Below are 18,358 nucleotides of genomic sequence, written 5' to 3'. Positions count from 1 at the left end.
TATGTAGAGGATGTTCAGGGTTTTCCATAATTGACCGTAGCCTACTCAGCGCCCTTCGCTCAGCTACCGATGTTATACTCTCCAGTACTTTGCCCACGACAGAGCCCGCCTTCCTTACCAGCTTATTAAGACGTGAGGCGTCCCTCTTCTTAATGCTGCCTCCCCAACACGCCACCACAAAGAAGAGGGCGCTCTCCACAACTGACCTATAGAACATCTTCAGCATCTCACTACAGACATTGAATGACGCCAACCTTCTAAGGAAGTACTGTCGACTCTGTGCCTTCCTGCACAAGGCATCTGTGTTGGCAGTCCAGTCTAGCTTCTCGTCTAACTGTACTCCCAGATACTTGTAGGTCTTGACCTGCTCCACACATTCTCCATTAATGATCACTGGCTCCATATGAGGCCTAGATCTCCTAAAGTCCACCACCATCTCCTTGGTCTTGGTGATATTGAGACGCAGGTAATTTGAGTTGCACCATATCACAAAGTCCTGTATCAGTTTCCTATACTCCTCCTCCTGTTCATTCCTGACACACCCCACTATGGCCGTGTCGTCAGCGAACTTCTGCACATGGCAGGACTCTGAGTTATATTGGAAGTCTGATGTGTACAGGGTGAACAGGACCGGAGAGAGCACGGTCCCCTGCGGCGTTCCTGTGCTGCTGACCACCGTGTCAGACCTACAGTCTCCCAACCGCACATACTGAGGTCTATCTGTCAAGTAGTCCACTATCCAATCCACCATGTGAGAGTCTACTCCCATCTCCGTTAGTTTGTGCCTTAAGATCTTGGGCTGGATGGTGTTAAAGGCACTAGAGAAGTCCAGAAATGTAATCCTCACAGCACCACTGACCCCATCTAGGTGACAGAGGGATTTGTGCAGCAAATACATGATAGCATCCTCCACTCCCACCTTCTCCTTATACGCAAACTGAAGAGGATCCCGGGCGTGCCTGGTTTGTGGCCTCAGATTCTGTATTATCAGCCGCTCCATGGTCTTCATCACGTGCGACGTCAAGGCAACAGGTCTGAAGTCATTCTACCAGCGAGCCCTCCTGGCAATATTCTGATTGTATCATACTGCCTTGCTGTTTTACTCACCTGCAATCCAAAGCATTTCTGCATTTCCGTCAACTGTGCCAGCTGAGCTCCTTTACCACCCACTATTTCAGTGCATTGGCACGTCTCACTGGAGAATGACTGTACCAGCTTGGAGCATGCTGGCACCACGGGTTCCTGGAAACTTTTGGATGACACTGAGTCTCTGGCCTGTCGCCCACTTTCATTTCTAATAAGGGAACAAACATAATTACCTCAGTTTTAAATATTGCTGAGTAATGGTACTGATTACCTTTTCACAGGAGACCTACCTGTAATGAAATTCAGCTATGCCCCAACCACGAACAGTTAAATTCAAGCGAAAGTTGGCCGCACACTCATTGATTCGACTTTCCCACATTAGTCCTCCATAGGTTACTGGAATGACACTCTTATCAATGGACAGTTGTAGGTTAAAAAGTTGGCCATCTATCATTTGAAAAAATGAATGAAAGAAAATAGGCATACCTTAAAATCTATTGAGAATCTGAAGATTTCAGTTTGTAATAGAACTAAAGCATTGCAACTCAAAATTCTGCATAGAGCCCATCTAACTCCAGATTGTCTCTCAAAACTTAAGACAGGGTTTCTCCGATGTGTTCTAAATGTAAATACTGGAGCTTTCACCCACTGTTTTTGGACTTGTCCCAAACTTCAGGCATACTGGAGTGATATTTTGGGTGAAACGGAAAAGATTCTGAAGATGGAGCTTGAACTGGACCCAGTGTCTTTTCTCTTAGGCGTACCCAGTGTCTTTTCTCTTAGGCGTACCCAGCAGTCATATTATTAATGCACATCAGAAAAAACTTTTTAACATCTTGACTTTTTGTGCAAGGCCCTGGACTTTTTGGTTGGTGTAATTTAATCATGGAATACATTCCTTTGGACTTTTTAACATGTATGGTACACTCAAAAACAAATAGTTTTCATAAAACATGGCAACCTTTTCTGAAGTATATTGATGTAAACCTGTCTGCTATACTAATAAGGGCTTTTGTATAGGATGTTGTGATGATGTCTATATTTTGATGGAAGTGTTCTGATAGCTGATATCTGTGAGGGGAAGAAATGTAAATATATCTGGAAATTGAAAGTTCTGTTAAGAGCCCAAAAAATTTAAAAATCTAATGAGAATCCATTAGTTAGTGATTACAATATGAAGCTAATTCCATATAAATCATAATCTGTAATCTTAATTTCCACTATAATGGTTCAATCAGCCTAAAACCAAAATGAAAGTGATTTTCAGATCAAGATGTATCACTGCTTCATTAAATTATGTTTGTACTCTGTAATCTTCCTACAAATAATAAAATAATGGATGTCCTGTTTAATTGTCTCCCTTGTGAGTAAGACAACTGTATTCTTGGGCAACAAATTAGCTATATTAACTTAGAATAACTAGGATCATATATAGTTAATAGACATGGCAGATAGATGCCTGTACATCGGAAATATGACACTTCCTATTCTTTTCCATTAGAAATAGAATTAACGTACATCACTTTAAAGTGAATCAATGACAGTTAACTATATATGCCCCCATTTTAACATGAATCCTGTAGTGGATAGGTAGTTTTTTTCTCACCTGCTGTAAAACTGAATCTGTACAGGTCACCAATGACCCCGTCATCAGCCATGTCTGCCAAAGAGATATCTGACCAGTCAATCCCTGCCTTCCTCCCATCTGGAAACATCACAAAGCCGATTTTCAGACTGGAAGAAGAAAGATTTTTTTTCTGATGGGCACAGTTTAAACCCCCTACGGCAGCTATTCAATGTGTAAAGCAGTACATAAATAAATTTTACTGATTTCTGCTTTAGTTAAAAAGGAAACAAACTGTAGAGGCAGACAGTTTATATGCAACAATACAATTCTAATAACACTGCACACCAAGCTTTTTCCGAAAGTGTTGCTTCTTCAGAATTTTTCGGCTTCAACAGACCACTTGAAGCTGAACACAAATATGATTTCAGACTACTTGCATCATGTAGGAATTTGGAGAAACAAGACATGAACTTTTATTGAATATAATGTGCTTATTTGCATAACAATGCTGATGCTTTGCAATAGTTTAACCAAGTTAAAAATGCTTTGTTGATATAGATTCATTTACACTTTGTCTGAGGTTTCTCACTTAAGTGTTCAACAATCATCAGCATTGATGGATTCCAATTGCCCTGACACCATTTCTCCATGACCACATGTCCTGGTGAAACTCTTCACCGTGCTTGTCAGTGACAGCGCCAAGATTTACCGGGAAGAAGTCCAAATGGAAATGCAGAAAAATCAATCTTTAATGATATGTTGTATTTCAATGGCTTTGTATGTTTGAAGCATGTTGTCAACCAGCTGCATGTAGTTTGGTGCTCTGTATTTGACAAGAAAAAATCAACAAATTCCTTGAATGTCTTCTATGCAATTTTCTCCAGCTGACTAGCAGTTCTTTGAATTGCCAGTCATGGATGCCCTGCTTGACTTACGGACCAATAAAAATGTCTTCCTTAATATTGCATTGGATATTGGTGTTTCATGGCGAAATTACATGGCAATTTTCATGATCAGCACCCCAAAATCCACAAGATATACCCAAAAGTATTCAGGAAGCAAAATCTTTGTTGCCCAGTGTAATCTTCATTAAAACTTGCAAATTCAGCCTTTACTCATTGTAGCAAAGTATTTCAATGGAGCATATCAACTTGCAGTCCAAATCTCTTTTTATTTGTTGCAACGATTATTCATCCATGCTTCAGGACTGGACACATAGCTTTTTAATATAATGAATTAAAATGAGAATAGTTGAAATGTCTAGCTGGGTTTATTTAGTCATGGGAACAATCTCTCGGTACAGACTTGAATTGTCAATATAGCACATACCATATACATCACATTTTCTCCCGTTCGTTCATTTTATCCAATAACATTGGTCTTGCTTTTCATTCACAATCATTTAACCATTTACTAGATTAGATAGTGGGACCATCAGACAAGTCACCATTGTTTCTGGAGTATGAGCTATTAATTCATGAGTTGCTGTCCAAGCAGGCTTGGACAAGCTTCATTGCAGTAGTGGCTTGCTAAGAAACACATCGTGAAAACATGAGATGCAATTATTATCATCAATGCATGTTGGTTTCGTGACAGCCTTTGTGCGTACTTTTTCATTGATTCTATTATATTTCTTAGTTTTGCTGTGAATGCCTGCAGAAACTGAATTTCAGCATAGTAAATGGTGACATACGTGTTCTTTGATAATAAATTTACTTTGGACATTGTCAGGATTGATTTCAATTGTCTATGGCCTGGGCTAAGAGGGTGTGACTGTGAGTGAGACAGGTAGGGGATCCTTGCGAGAACCCTCAGTCCTTGATCTTGCCCAACAGGCCTGAGGTTGTTGCTCTCTGTGAGGATGAGACTGGGAGCTACAGGAATGATGAGTAACCAAACTGTGGCACTATCGTTCAAGAGGGGTGGAGAGAGAAGAGATAGGTAGTTGTAATTTGAGGATAGTACAGTAGGGGATCTAGAGGACTCAAATATTGGTAACAAAATTGCCGGACGAAATATTAACAACCTCAGAATGCAGACAATACTACTCTAATGTGAGGAGGATCTAAGGAAGTTTCTAATCAAAGTGAAAGAAAAAAAAAAGCACAAACCCTGGATTGTTGCTCAATGTTAAGAAAATCAAGATTACATTGACCAGCCCTATTAACTCTGTGGTAATAAATGGAAAGGAACTGGAGGCAGTGTCGGATTTTGTCTTCCTCTGTTCAAAGGTTTCTACAGATGGTAACTGCAGCCACAAAATTAAACAGCACTTACTTCTGGGGAGGGCAGCAATGGCAAATTTAGATAAAATACTGAAGAGCAGAGACATAACATTGTCTACGAAGATCCATATAGCGAAGTCAATGATATTTCTATTTGTGATGTATGGCTGCGAGAACTGGACTATTAGTAAGGCTCAATACGAAAGAATCAATGCCTTTGAACTTGGATGCTAGAGGAAAGTGTTAAGAGTTCGTTGCACAGCAAGAAGATCCTGTAAGTCAATATCTGAAGAAATACAGCCAGACTACTCACTAGGAGAGTTGATTATGAAACAAAAGCTTAAATATTTTGGCCACATCATGAGAAGACAGGATTCCTTGGAGAAGACTCTCATGTTCGGTAAAACAGAAGGTAAAAGGAGAGGACAACATAGGCTACGATGGATAGATAACATTACTCAGACAATGCATATTACATTGGGGATCTTAGAGAGGCAGCTTCCAACAAGACGGCCAAGTGTGCAGGAGTCCATGAGGTCACGAAGAGTTGGACTCCACTTAATAACTGAACAACAACAAACAGTAAGGGGAATTGACACAATTCACTCTCACAGGACCCCTGGGGTAGTAATCTCAGGATTGCTGCCTGTTCCACATACTAGTGAGTGCAAGAATAGCATGATCAGGTGTATTAATGTGTGGTTGAGAGACTGGTGTAGGAGGCAGGGCTTCAGGTTCCTGGATTTTTGAGGCCTTTTCTGGGGGAGGTATGACCTGTACAAGAAGGATGAGTTACACCTGAACCCAAAGGGGTCCAGTATCCTAGCGGGCACATTTAGTAGAGCTGTTAGAGAGGTTTAAACTAAGTTGGCAGGGGGATGGGCACCAGAGTGATTGGGTTGAGGAAGGGGAAAACAGAAATAAATCAAAGATATCGTGCAACAGAGATTATAGAAAGAACAGGAAGGAGATGGGGCTTAATCATAGCCAATGGCATGAGTCACAGGGCAATAGAGGCATGGTGCAGTTAAAACAGAAAGCAACAAATACTGGACTGAAAGTGCTATATTTGAAAGCATGCAGCATGAGGAATAAAATGGATGATCTTGAAATTCAGCTATAGATTGGCAAGTATGACATTTTGGCCATCTCTAAAAGTTGGCTGAAGGATGACTGCCATTGGGAGCTGAAGGATATATGGTGTATCGGAAAAATAGGTTAGTAGACAGAGGGGGTGGTGTGGCACTGTGTATAATAAATAATATTAAATCATTAGAAAGAGATGACATAGGATTGAAAGATGTAGAGTCTCTATGGGTTGAGTTAAGAAATGGCAAGGGTAAAAGGATCCTAAAGGCAGTTGTATACAGGCCTCCAAACAGCATAGAAAAGGCATGTCAGAAGGGCAATGACATGATAATCATTGGGGATTTTAACATGAATGTGGATTGGAAAAACCAGGTCAGTACTGGACCTCAAAGAGAGAGAATTGTAGAATGTCTAAAGGATGGCTTTTTAGAACAGCTTGTTGTTGAGATGCTAGGGGATCGACTGTGGTGGATTGGGTGTTGTGCAATGATCTGGAGGTGATAAGAGAGCTTTAGGTTAAGGAACCCTTAGGGAACAGTGATCACAATATGACCAAGTTCACATTGAAATTTGAGAGAAAAAGAATAAACTCTGATGAGTCAGTATTTCAGTGGAATAAAGGAAATTACAATAGCATGAGAGGGGAACTGGCCGAAGTTGACTGGAAAGGGACATTTGCAGGAAGGACAGCAGAGCAGCAATGGCTGGAGTTTTTGTGAAAAATGAGTGAAGTGCAAGACAGATATATTCTGAGTAAGAAGAAATTTTCAAAGGGAAGAAGATACAACTCTGACAGGAAAGTGCCAACTTACTTTGTGGTGCTTACAGGAATGGACACTGCCATTAAGGTCACCGATAATCCATTCTGCAAGAGATAAACACATTGTAGATGGCAGATGTGTTATTTGAGCAAGAATAAATGTTCTCTACTTTTTGGGTGTCAGCCAGCCAGTAAATGGATGCTTAACCTATTATATCAACCATCATTATTAACACTAATATATGCTTCAGAATAAAGTTCCAAGTCCCTATTGTTTCTCAAGGACAACAAGGGATGGAAAATAAACTGTGAACCTGACAGCAAAACCCATTTCCCCAGAAATATCCAATGTATTCACTGCAGCTATGAACTAAGAAATGAGCATTTGGAGGAGCCTACCAACAAAAATAACTAGAAATGAAAGCAAATGCGATTACCAAATATTTACTATGCAACTCAAAGTTAATTGATGAAATGATATATCATTCGGGTAACAGATATCTCAATCTTCTGCAATTTTGCAACACAATGATTCAACTAAGTTGCAATTAGTTGAATGCAACTAATTCTGTGTTGCAAAATTTACTGGAGATAGTTTATTCAGCTGTCATAGAGATATGATATCCATGATATCATGAAGATAGTTTTCATTATGGATTTACGTTTCTTCTTATGATTTAATGAAATAACAAAAATAATAATATTTTAGAAATGCCTTTACTGATTAAATTCTTAACTGCTTGTGTTACATACCCCATGGGTAGCTTGTGACTGTCTTATGACCATGATGTAATTGAGCATCTGGTGAGCATGATGTAATAGTCTTGTGATGGTGGGGTGATGTAATTTCCCTCCAGTGTGAGGTCATATGATGTAATTTTTCTGCCAGCGGGAGGTCATGTGATGGCCTGTTCCCACAAGTATGAAACAGGAAGCCCTGTTGTGATGCAGGTCAGTTCATTGTTTAATTCATCAGTTACTCTGCTATGCTGCATATTCATCTCACGATGCAGTTTTTGTTTTAAAGTGGAGTTTTAATTTCTATTGTAAGTCTAAAAGGGTATTGCCGACAGTTTCACCACAACACTGCCAGTTTTGGTCCAGTCAGAGAGTGAAGATTTATCGAAGTGCGGGAACCCAAAGGATTGAATAAAGTTGGTGTCGTCAGCAGTAATACAGGATTGACCTTATTGAATCCTCAATCAGAGATAGCATCCGAGATAGCTCCTGCATTGTGAAAGCAGAAAGGGCTAGGAATTCATTACTTCAGGAAAGTCTCTCTTAATTGATTGTGTAAATCATTTGGACTTTTGCATTTACCACTTTTAAGAACTGTGTTCGCATTTATCGCTTTAAAAACTGTGTTCACATTTATCGCTTTAGGAACTGTTCGAGTTGTTGTATAGCAGTTAACTTCCGGTTAAATTAGTTGTTTGTTTACTTTTCATTTGTTGTTGAGCTGAGTTTAAATAAATGTTTCTTTATTTATAAAAAAAACCTGTCTCAATTCTATATTCATTGTTGCCGGATCATAACACTTGGCATTAACTTACAATATGAAACACTATCAATTTATCATGTATAACCCATGAAAGAATTATCTACAGCGACATCCCTAACACATTGCCAATACAAACTAAGATTATCAACAACTCACACAAAATAGTGAAGGAACTCAGCAGGTCAGTCAGCCTCTATGGAAATGAATAAACAGTCAAGGTTTCAGACGAGCACCTTCTTCAGTACTGAAAAGGAAGGGGGGAGAATAGAAAAGGCTGGGGAAGGGAAAGGGGTACAGTTAAAAGGTGATAGATGAAGCCAGGTGGATGGTAAAGTTAAAGGGTTGGAAAAAAGGGAATCTGATAGGAGAGGAGAGTGGACCTTTGGAGAAAGGGAAGAAGGGGGGGCACCAGGAGGTGATAGGCAGACGAGGAGAAGAGATAAGAGGCCAGAGTGGGGGAAATAGAAGAAGATGGATTGGGGGTGGAAGAATAGTTTCTAGAAGGAGAAGTAGATATTCATGCCATGAAGTTGAAGGCTACCTACAAGGAATATGAGGTGTTGCTCCTCCACCCCAAGAGTGGTTTCAGTGTGGTGTTATGAATGTGCAGCAACTCTGAGGGGCCGAAGGGTACAAAGTCGCCCCCTCCTTTTTGAGAATCACAAGATCACTATTAATTTGTGTCTGGGACCCAGGAAATGAGAGAGAGACACGCAGAATCCACAAGGTTTGGAATGTGTCCTGGCCTCAGCGAAACAAAACCCCTGATAATGGCTATTGTCTCTTGGAGACGGAATTGTGTATTGAGTACTGTACTATTCATTGAAGCCCCTCAGGGGACGACCAGAGTGGGCTGGTTGAGGGATTGCATCATCCCAACATGTTTGACATCTGAGACCCCGTGAGTAAGGATAAAAAAGGGTCTGGGGAACAACTCCTTTTGACGCACCAGGAGAAACGCTAGAAATCCAGTGACAGCGTTTGATAGCCGAAGTCGGTGGGGGCTCGTGTGCGTCCTTCCCTTGCCAGGGTTGGCGGGCTCACCGCGGAAGAACGGCTTAGCTAAAGGAGAGGCCACAAGTGAACGGCCACACCAACGGGACTCCTGACGGATCGAAATCATAAAAGGAAAATCGGCAAGTTTTTCTTCCAAAAATCCCTCTCTCTCTCCAACCATTGCAACTCAGCGGTCCCCAACAGCTGCAGCCTGCATGAACTGAGTGAACTTCATATTTCCATCGGACAATACATTATCCCCTAGACAATGATAGAGCTTATTTCTTATTGATTATTATTATACCCGCACTTTTGAATTTAGTATTGACGACGTATATTATCTGTATATTTGCATTGATATTATTTTTGTGTATTTTTACTAATAAATACTGTTAAAAATCGTATCATCAGACTTCAATGGACCTCTCCATTTTTGCTGGTAAGTGACCCAGTTACGGGGTTCGTAACAGTGGCAAAAGATGATGCCATGGACTGACATTTTGGAATAGGATGGGGTATATGAAATAAAATGGTGGGCCGCCTGGAAATTCTGCTTTTGGCAGATGGAGTGGAAGTACTCGACAGTTTGCATCAGGGATCACCAATCCAGAGGATGCCACATCGGGAGCACTGGATATAATAGATGACTCCCAACAGATCTGCAGGTGAAGTTGTTGTTGCCTCACCTGAAGGACTGTTTGGGTCCATGAGTGGAGGTAAGGGAGGAGGTGAATGGGCAGGTGCAGCATTTCTGTCACTTAATGAGCAGGTGTGGAATTTTTGTCACTGAGTTCCTCAAGCATTTTGTGTGTGTTGCTCTGGACTTCCAGCATCTGCAGAATCTCTTGTTTCCTAGTCACCACTACTGGCAGTCAATTTTTGTAACGTTTCAAATGCAATTCATTACCTGAATTTAAAATCCTCAGCTGCTGTGATGAGTTGCAAACTGATTATCGCATATCAATAAATCCATCAATTAGCCTATGAATGATTTCCATTCTCAATAGATCACATGACTCTTTAAATATTTCCAAGATTTACTGAAAAAAATTAGATGAATTACCTCAAAATGTGCAAAAATTATAATATATCGATACAGATCAGCCCAATTTCTGATGCCTGCAATGAAATGAAATTATTAAAATAATTAGAATCTATTGTATAATTTTGTAACTTATACACATGATTACTCTACCCAGAGCATCATCAACAGTTAGGTTTGTGATCTAGTTTATTCCCTCTCCAAAGAGATAACAATGCAGTTATTACTAAAGCATAAGAATTCACAACTATATAACACAATTGGCAGGACTAAAGATTAATTCCCTGTCCACAGCTGTTTGAAGATTTGTATTAGATTAAAAATAATAATGCCACTGAGGGAAAGATTTCTGGTCACTGCAGGAAAGAATTGTCAATTTTAGAAAGAATGCAGAAGAGATTCATAGAACAGTACAGCACAGTGTGGCTCTTCACCTTCCACTCACCTACACACTAGGGGCAATTTATAGTGGTCAATTAAGCTCCCTATTAAACAACTTTGGGAAATGGGAGGAAAACAAAGCACCTACAGTACTGTGCAAAGGTCTTAGGTATATATTGTAATATAGCTAGGGTGCCTAAGTTTTTTTTTACACAATACTACATTCGTCAACGTGGAGTAGATAGCAACTTTGTAATTCTGGCTGGAGCAAAGTGTCACACACAAATGCTGGAGGAACTCAGCAGTTCAAGTAGCATCTATGGAAAAGGGTAAACAATCGAAGTTTTGGGCCAAAACCCTTCATCTTGGTCTGAAACGTCAACTGTTGACTCTTTTCTCTAGACATTGCCTGGCCTGCTGAGTTCCTTCAGCATTTTGTGTGTGTTGCCTTGCATTTCCATCAGCTGCAGATTCTCTTGTGTTTGAGGAGCAAAGTATGTTGAGAATGGTGAGGGTGCAGCACCGTGGGAGGGGTGTGGGACAGGTGGCAGAGAAGGAACTCCAGGGTCAGGGCATGCTGCAGTTACAGATACACGCAGCCCTGAGACAATAGATAAGTTCATTTGGTTTCAAACAATTGGTTTATTAATCATTACTGTGGAAGAAATTTTGTTACTAGCTAGATACTAAGGGGTTAAAGAGTTTTTTTTCCCACAGCACCCTTAAACTGCTTCAGCAGGACTGCTGTAAAGGGCTAACTAGCTTGAGAGGGAGTAATCGAAGCATAATCACCTGATGTTCTGTTTTTTTTAATAGATGAACTGTGTAATTGTCCTGGTTTCAAGGTTGTATGCAGAAGTAGCTTTGAATAGATAAGGGTAACAGTAACCTGATTATATTTTTTTTACTGTGCCATGACATGATTATTGAGCAAAGGAATTATCTGCTTGCATGCTGTATTCCACAAACATGCTTGGGAGCTTTTGATAAGATACACTTTGTCTATATAATGAGAAAAGTCTGTGTACTCGGGGAGAGTCTCAAGAACTCTGCTTTAAGATGTTGAGCTCTCCATGATGCGTATCATGTTATAATAAAGACTTTCAAAAGCGATCTCCCTTCATGTCCGAGTAATACCTTTTCTCTCTGCTGCTTCCTGCTCCTTCCCCTCTCCCTTCCCCCCTTTTCCAACCATGATTCCCCTTGCCATCCTTTTCCAGTCCACAGTAGAGATTACAACACTCACAAATGTCGTGAAATTTGTTTTTTTTTAGCACTACAAGGCAATACACAAAATTACTACAGTGCTGTGCAAAAATCTTAGGCACCCCAGTTATATATACGTGCCTAAGACAAACCTACTCCACAATCAATTTAATCCTTACCCCTACTCAGCTCATAACCCTCCAATGTTCTTACATCCATGTGCCTACCTAAGGTTCTTTTAAATGGCCATATTGTATCCACCTATACGCCTACCCGAGGCACTGCATTCCAAGCACCCATCATTTCCTGTATAAAACAACCTAACCAACATCTCCCTTAAACTTTCCGCCACTCACCTACAACAGAAGTTCTCTGATATTGGCAGAGAAGTGGACCTGTTAGCTGCAATCTTTTTTTTCCCCCATCCTGGGGAAAAGGATGGGGTCAAAAAAAAAAGTATCTGTGCCATACAAGTTTGTGATTCTGAGGTTTGCTGCTCCAGACAGGGACTTCTGACTAGGCAAAGGGAAACATTTTAAGAAAGCCTGGGGAATCCAGACCAGTATTTGAAACTAGCATCGATTCAAATTGCCCTTGCATGGCAGAATTTTACAGTGACACTGATTTTGTATTGCACATTAAATGACATCACTACTGCCCTGACTACCCTTCTACCCTGGTGGACCTACATTATGCACCTGAAAAACCACCTGATAGCTTTCCAACGTGAACAGACTCCGCATGGAGGACAACTTTATTTCGGCAACCAGTGTTAAACAGCTTGAAAGCTAAAAAAAACATAGACTTTGTAAATCTGAAATCTAAACATAAAGTGTCGGACAAGCACAGTAGGTCGGGCAACATCTGTAGAAGGCTGACAACAGAATTAATGCCTCAGGACCTAGAAATATGAGAAAACAGGCAAAAATTGTGCTGTACGGAAGAGAAATAAAAAAAAGAAAGGAACTATCTGTGAAAGCTTTTTGAATCACATGATGGAAGATTTATGATTAACAGGCTTTCAACCACCCTGTCTAAGATTAATGTTCAAATGTCAAAGTAAATTTATTATCAAACTACATATGTGTCACCAGATACTACCCTGAGATTCATTTTCTCAGTCATTCATTCAGAGTAACTAAGAAATACAATAGTCACTGATAAACTACACACAACATGACAAACAACTAATCTGTAAAAATAGAACTAAAAAAGAACTAACATTCAATCTGAGGACGAGTTGTAGAGTCTTTGAAAATGAGTCCATAGGTTGTGGAATCAGTTCAGAGTTGAGGTGAGTGAAGTTATCCACAAAAAAAAATGCTGGAGGAACTCAACAGTCCAGGCAGCGCCAATGGAAAAGAGAAAAGAGTTGATGTTTCAGGCTGAGACCCTTCATCAGGACTGAATCTGCATTGCCAGCATCTGCAGATTTTCTCATATTTGTGAAGTTATCCACACCTGTTCAGGAGCCTGATGGTTGAAGGGTATAAATGTTCCTGAACCTGGTGATGTGGGACTAGCCAATGGCAGCAGTGAGAAGAGAGCATAGTCTGGATGCTGGGAATCCCAGATGATGGGCACCTCTTTCTTGTGCCAGAACTTGTAGTTGCACTTGCATCATTCAGTCTCCTGATCTCAGTCATTTCTTCTCTCCATCCCTTTTCCTTCCTTTCCTATTTCTGGTGAAATATGATCAACTCATTTTTTTTCCTCCGCAAACACTGTTAAGTGTTTCCAATATTTTCTATTTTAATATAAGCATGGAGATACTCGAATGATTTAAACCAGTTTGTCATAATGCTATGGTAAATTCATTGTAAGTTCACAAGTACAGGAGCGAGATATGTCAGCTAGTGGAGTGGTGTCGCAGCAACAACCTTGCACTCAATGTCAGTAAGACAAAAGAGCTGATTGTGGACTTCAGGAAGGATAAGATGAAGGAACTCATACCAATCCTCATAGAAGGATCAGAAGTGGACAGAGTGAGCTGTTTCAAGTTCCTGGATGTCAAGATCTCTGAGGACCTAACCTGGCCCCAATATATTGATGCAGTTATAAAGAAGACAGGACAGCAACTATGCTTCATTAACAGTTTGAAGAGATTTGGCATGTCAACAAATATACTCAAAAAATTCTATAGATGTGCCGTGGAGAGCATAATGACAGGCTGCATCACACTTTGGTATGGGGGGGTTGGGGGGGGGGAGCTACTGCACAGGACCAAAAGAAGCAGCAGACAGTTGTAAATTTAGTCAGCTCCATCTTGGATACTAGCTTACAAAGTACCCAGGACATCCTCAAAGGACGGTGTTTCAGAAAGGCAGCATCCATTATTAAGGACCCCCAGCACCCAGGGCATGCCCTTTTCTCACAGCTACCATCAGGTAGGAGGTACAGAAGTCTGAAGGCACACACTCAGCGATCCAGGAGCAGTTTCTTCCCCTCTGCCATCTGATTCCTAAATGGACATTGAACCAGTGAACACTACCTCACTTTCTAAATACATCTTATTTCTGTTTTTATGCACAACTTTTAATCTATTCAATATGCATGTACTGAAATTGATTTACTTATTTATTTTATTATTATTATTTTATATTTTTTCCTCTTTTTCGATATTATGCATTGCATTGAACTGCTGCTGCTAAGTTAAAAAGTTTCACGACACATGCTGGTGATAATAAACCCGATTCTAAACAAAAGTGGACAGTTGACAAAACTGGCCAAACTCTGTTCATCAACAGTGTTAAAAGATGAAATTTTCATTACCATAAGAATGGTCTCTAACTCCACGGAGGAGGAGTTCCTTTCTTTCATATCCTTCAATTTCAATCTCTCCAATGTACTGACCCCATTGCTCATAGTGGATTTGCTTTCGATCCAATCTGAAAGAAAAACAAATTACTCAGGATTGCAAAGCATTCAGCAACAACAGTGCTGAATATTTAGAAGGTTTTATTTGTCTTAATTGCAAGGCTCAGACTTCAATGTGAGCCAAACTCTTTTAATAAAAGAAAAAGTTAAGCTTCACACAAATGACTTCAGGGCCAATGTAATGCTAGCAACTGGAAATCCCAACATAAAATACAAGGAAATGATAAGCACATTCAAAGTGAGCGCAGATTTGAACAACATACGTCTCCGTGCATGTGTATGCAAACAAAAACAGAGCAATTGTTCCCTGGTGATTTATTGATTATTTGAGTAACGCACAAATTGGTGGATGAAAGGTGTTGGTGGAAGGTCTCAGCCCAAAATGTCTGGATCTTCTAAAATTACTTAGAAATACACTCCCAGCAGGCAGCATGGCAAAGCCAATGGAAAAAAATGTATCACCAGTACTAACTGTGATCATAGATAGGCAAATCTAAACTTTAAGCCATTCCAATTCTAAACTTTGAAGACTATATTCTTTCCTACGTCATTGCTACAAGTTCACAGCTGGTAACCCATCTCTCCAACAGCTGCTCTCCAAGAAAACAATCCCTACGGGCCAGCCAGTCTGTGAGCACTAGTTTCACTCATCTTGAAAAGGTGAATCCCTCCACAGAATATCTCACACATAAGGCTAGATTTCCCTTTGGGTTTGGGGAGATAATCCAAAAAAAATGTATTGGACTTGCTCTATAAGCCTTGTCAACGTAGAGCTGGAATTCCACTAGATCTGGAGTCATGCGGAACTGCCCTCCCATCCCATTCTTATTCTGTTACCACGTTGAGTCCTTTTCCATCAAAAACGATATGTCCGCCAGACTAAAGATCCAATAATTGAGGCACTCTAGTTATAATCTTCCAGTACATAGATGATGTCTCTGTTTTTCACTCTAGAACTCGTACTGCGTGCTCACAGACATTTGGGATTGTTTTGAATTGACTCAGGGAGCCATGACACATCAGAACAGAATGCAGGTCATATTCCTTAGTAAAAAGGAGAAAAACTTTTTTTCCCATAGGTGACCAACAACCTGAAAGAGCTGGTTTGGGGCAGTGGAAGAGCAGACTGCCAAGGTCCTACAGAAGCTGGTTGAATGACTGGGACATTACATTACCAGAAAGGGCTGGAATTTTGCAATATGGGCTGAGGTATGCACGATGTTGCACTATGTGCCCTTGTAAAGTTCAGTCCTCCCAATTAAAAAAAAACACAGGCTTCAGTGTTAGGAAGGTGAAGGTAGAATAGGCTCACAATGACATTCTGTGCACCATTCCAGACAAAGTGGGGAAGAGCATTGCCACAAATGCAATCACTCTGAACAGAACCTCTGTGGGTTGCTCGGTATGGCTGCACATGGAGCTCCAGCACACAGACACCAAGTGCTCCATCCAACACCCACCCTGAGGATACTGCCCGAGACCATAGAGGACATCCCAGCAGGAATTTACCCACTTCATTATGCAAAATGGAGGTGTTCCTGAATCAGAATCAAGTTTGTCATCACTTGCATAGGTTTAAAATGTGCTGCTTTGCAGCAATAGTACAGTGCAATACCCAAAATATACAATATGCTTCAATGAGCAATATATATTTAGAAGTAAATAAGTAGTTCAAAAAGAGAGGCAAAAAGTAGTGAAATAATGTTCAAGTGTTGATTATCCATTCAGAAAACCGACGGTGGAGGGGGAGGAGCTGGTCTTAAAATAGTGAGTATGAGTCTTCAGGCTCCAGTATGTCCTCTGATTGTAGTAATGAGGGCATGTCCGGGCTGGGTGGGTGGGACTGGTCCTTAATAATGGATGGCTCCTTTTTAGGTCAACTCTTTCCACTACTGAGCTCAAAAAATATAGTGGGTCAGAATTGTAAACCTGAGCAAAGAAGAAAGATTGGATGTAACTAAGCAGTCCCCAAATTAGACAGTGTAATTGCTGGAACTGACCCACAGCAGGGGAGATAATCAGCATTGTCATGAGGAATGAATGATAATGCTGTTTATCTCCTCAGATATAATGAGGAGATTATGGGTTCTTGCAAAATGCTCAGTTTCTCAGTACCACTGCATGATGACTCCAAGGTTCCAGTTGGGTTGATACTTGTGCATGGAATGCAAGTGGTATGGAGGATCTAACCATTTTATTCCTACAGAACTTCACAATACAGCACTCCATGTTCAACTCCTGGCCAAGGTAGAGCATCAAATTGATGAAAAGGGTACTTGAATTTGAAAACCTTGCTGGTCCTACATCTTAACAAGGAGGTCCAGGTATTGCCCACTACTAACACACTCAGCTGAGGTGTGACTTAAACAAAAGGCCTGTTGTTCACTCATTCCTTCCATCCAAACTTCCATTGCAGACTATGTGTAAGAGAACATTGTCTTTGTTTCATTTTTTTCAGAAAAATTAGTTTCTTGAATACACAAATACAACTGTATTTGTTTATGCATTGCAGCTAGAACTTTTGCTTTGCATTATCTGCAAAAATAATTAACATTTCATGAAGAAAAAAAATTACGATTGAAACGTTAAACTCATCATTCAACTGAAGCACTAAGACAGCACAAAGTGGTTAACTTTCTCAGAAATTAAGTAATCTGCACAAGAATTCAAGCACAATAGCTTCCCTGTATCACAGCCAAGAACAGACTGTAACAAACATTATTTGGGGGCATTATAACCCATAATAGTATTCATATGAAACAATGTTCTTTCAACCTATTAGTACATGCTTTAGTATTAAATACATGGCAAGCAGAATTGTCTTTGTAACACACCCTGAGAAAACAGGATCAGACAAAAATGTGGGCTATAACCAAACATGTGGACATCCTGCTTACTGCAGACCAGCAGAATGCTAATCATTGTTCAACAACAGCTTCTCCCCCATTGCCATCTGTTTCTTGATCCAACATTTTTAAAAAAATCCAAATTCTGACTCAGCCCATATTCCCTCAAATTGCACTAATACTGTTAACTTTATTTCTGTTAATTTTATTGTTCAAAGAAAATTCATTATCAAAGTACATAGGTCACCATATACAACCCTGAGAGTAATTTTTTTGCCAGTTACTCAATTTATCTACAAGGATGTTGTCTGGATTGGGGAGCATGCTTTATAAGAATAGGTTCAGTGAACTCGGTCTTACTTTCCCCTTGGATCGATGGGGGAGGAGAGGTGACCTGATGGAGGTGTACAAGATGATGAGAGGCATTGATCGTGTGGATAGTCAGAGGCTTTTTCCCAGGGCTGGAAAGGCTAGCACGAGAGGGCACAGTTTTAAGGTGCTTGGAAGTAGGTACAGAGGAGATGTCAGGGATAAGTTTATTTTATTACGCAGAGAGTGGTGACGACGTGGAATGGGCTGCTGGTGACAGTGGTGGAGGAGGATACAATAGGGTCTTTTAAGAGACTCGTGGATAGGTACATGGAGCTCAGAAAAATAGAGTGCTTTTCCTGATGACAGCAGTGAGAAGAGAGCATGACCCGAGTACTGGGGGCTGCATGTATAATTTAAGTTAGATTATGTTTGTGTGTATTTAAGTGTATCATGTTTCAAATGTCCTATGC

General features: G+C 40.4%; 1 protein-coding gene across 1 annotated transcript in view; it reads right to left on the bottom strand.

The window, feature by feature from the left end:
- Positions 1 to 18,358, bottom strand: part of LOC140740814 (rifampicin phosphotransferase-like) — a 196,223-nt gene that overhangs the window by 135,500 nt on the left and 42,365 nt on the right. Inside the window, exons 6-11 of the mRNA XM_073070343.1 lie at positions 14,626 to 14,741; positions 10,288 to 10,343; positions 6,780 to 6,832; positions 2,693 to 2,820; positions 1,377 to 1,533; positions 1,108 to 1,294 (exon numbers count right to left, since the gene is read on the bottom strand). Coding sequence (XP_072926444.1) covers positions 1,108 to 1,294; positions 1,377 to 1,533; positions 2,693 to 2,820; positions 6,780 to 6,832; positions 10,288 to 10,343; positions 14,626 to 14,741 — 697 coding nt within the window. The remainder of the gene's footprint in view (positions 1 to 1,107; positions 1,295 to 1,376; positions 1,534 to 2,692; positions 2,821 to 6,779; positions 6,833 to 10,287; positions 10,344 to 14,625; positions 14,742 to 18,358) is intronic.

This window comes from Hemitrygon akajei, chromosome 17 (genome assembly GCF_048418815.1).
Source record: "Hemitrygon akajei chromosome 17, sHemAka1.3, whole genome shotgun sequence".
Classification (NCBI taxonomy): Eukaryota; Metazoa; Chordata; class Chondrichthyes; order Myliobatiformes; family Dasyatidae; genus Hemitrygon; species Hemitrygon akajei.
This window is presented reverse-complemented; position numbering and strand designations above follow the sequence as displayed.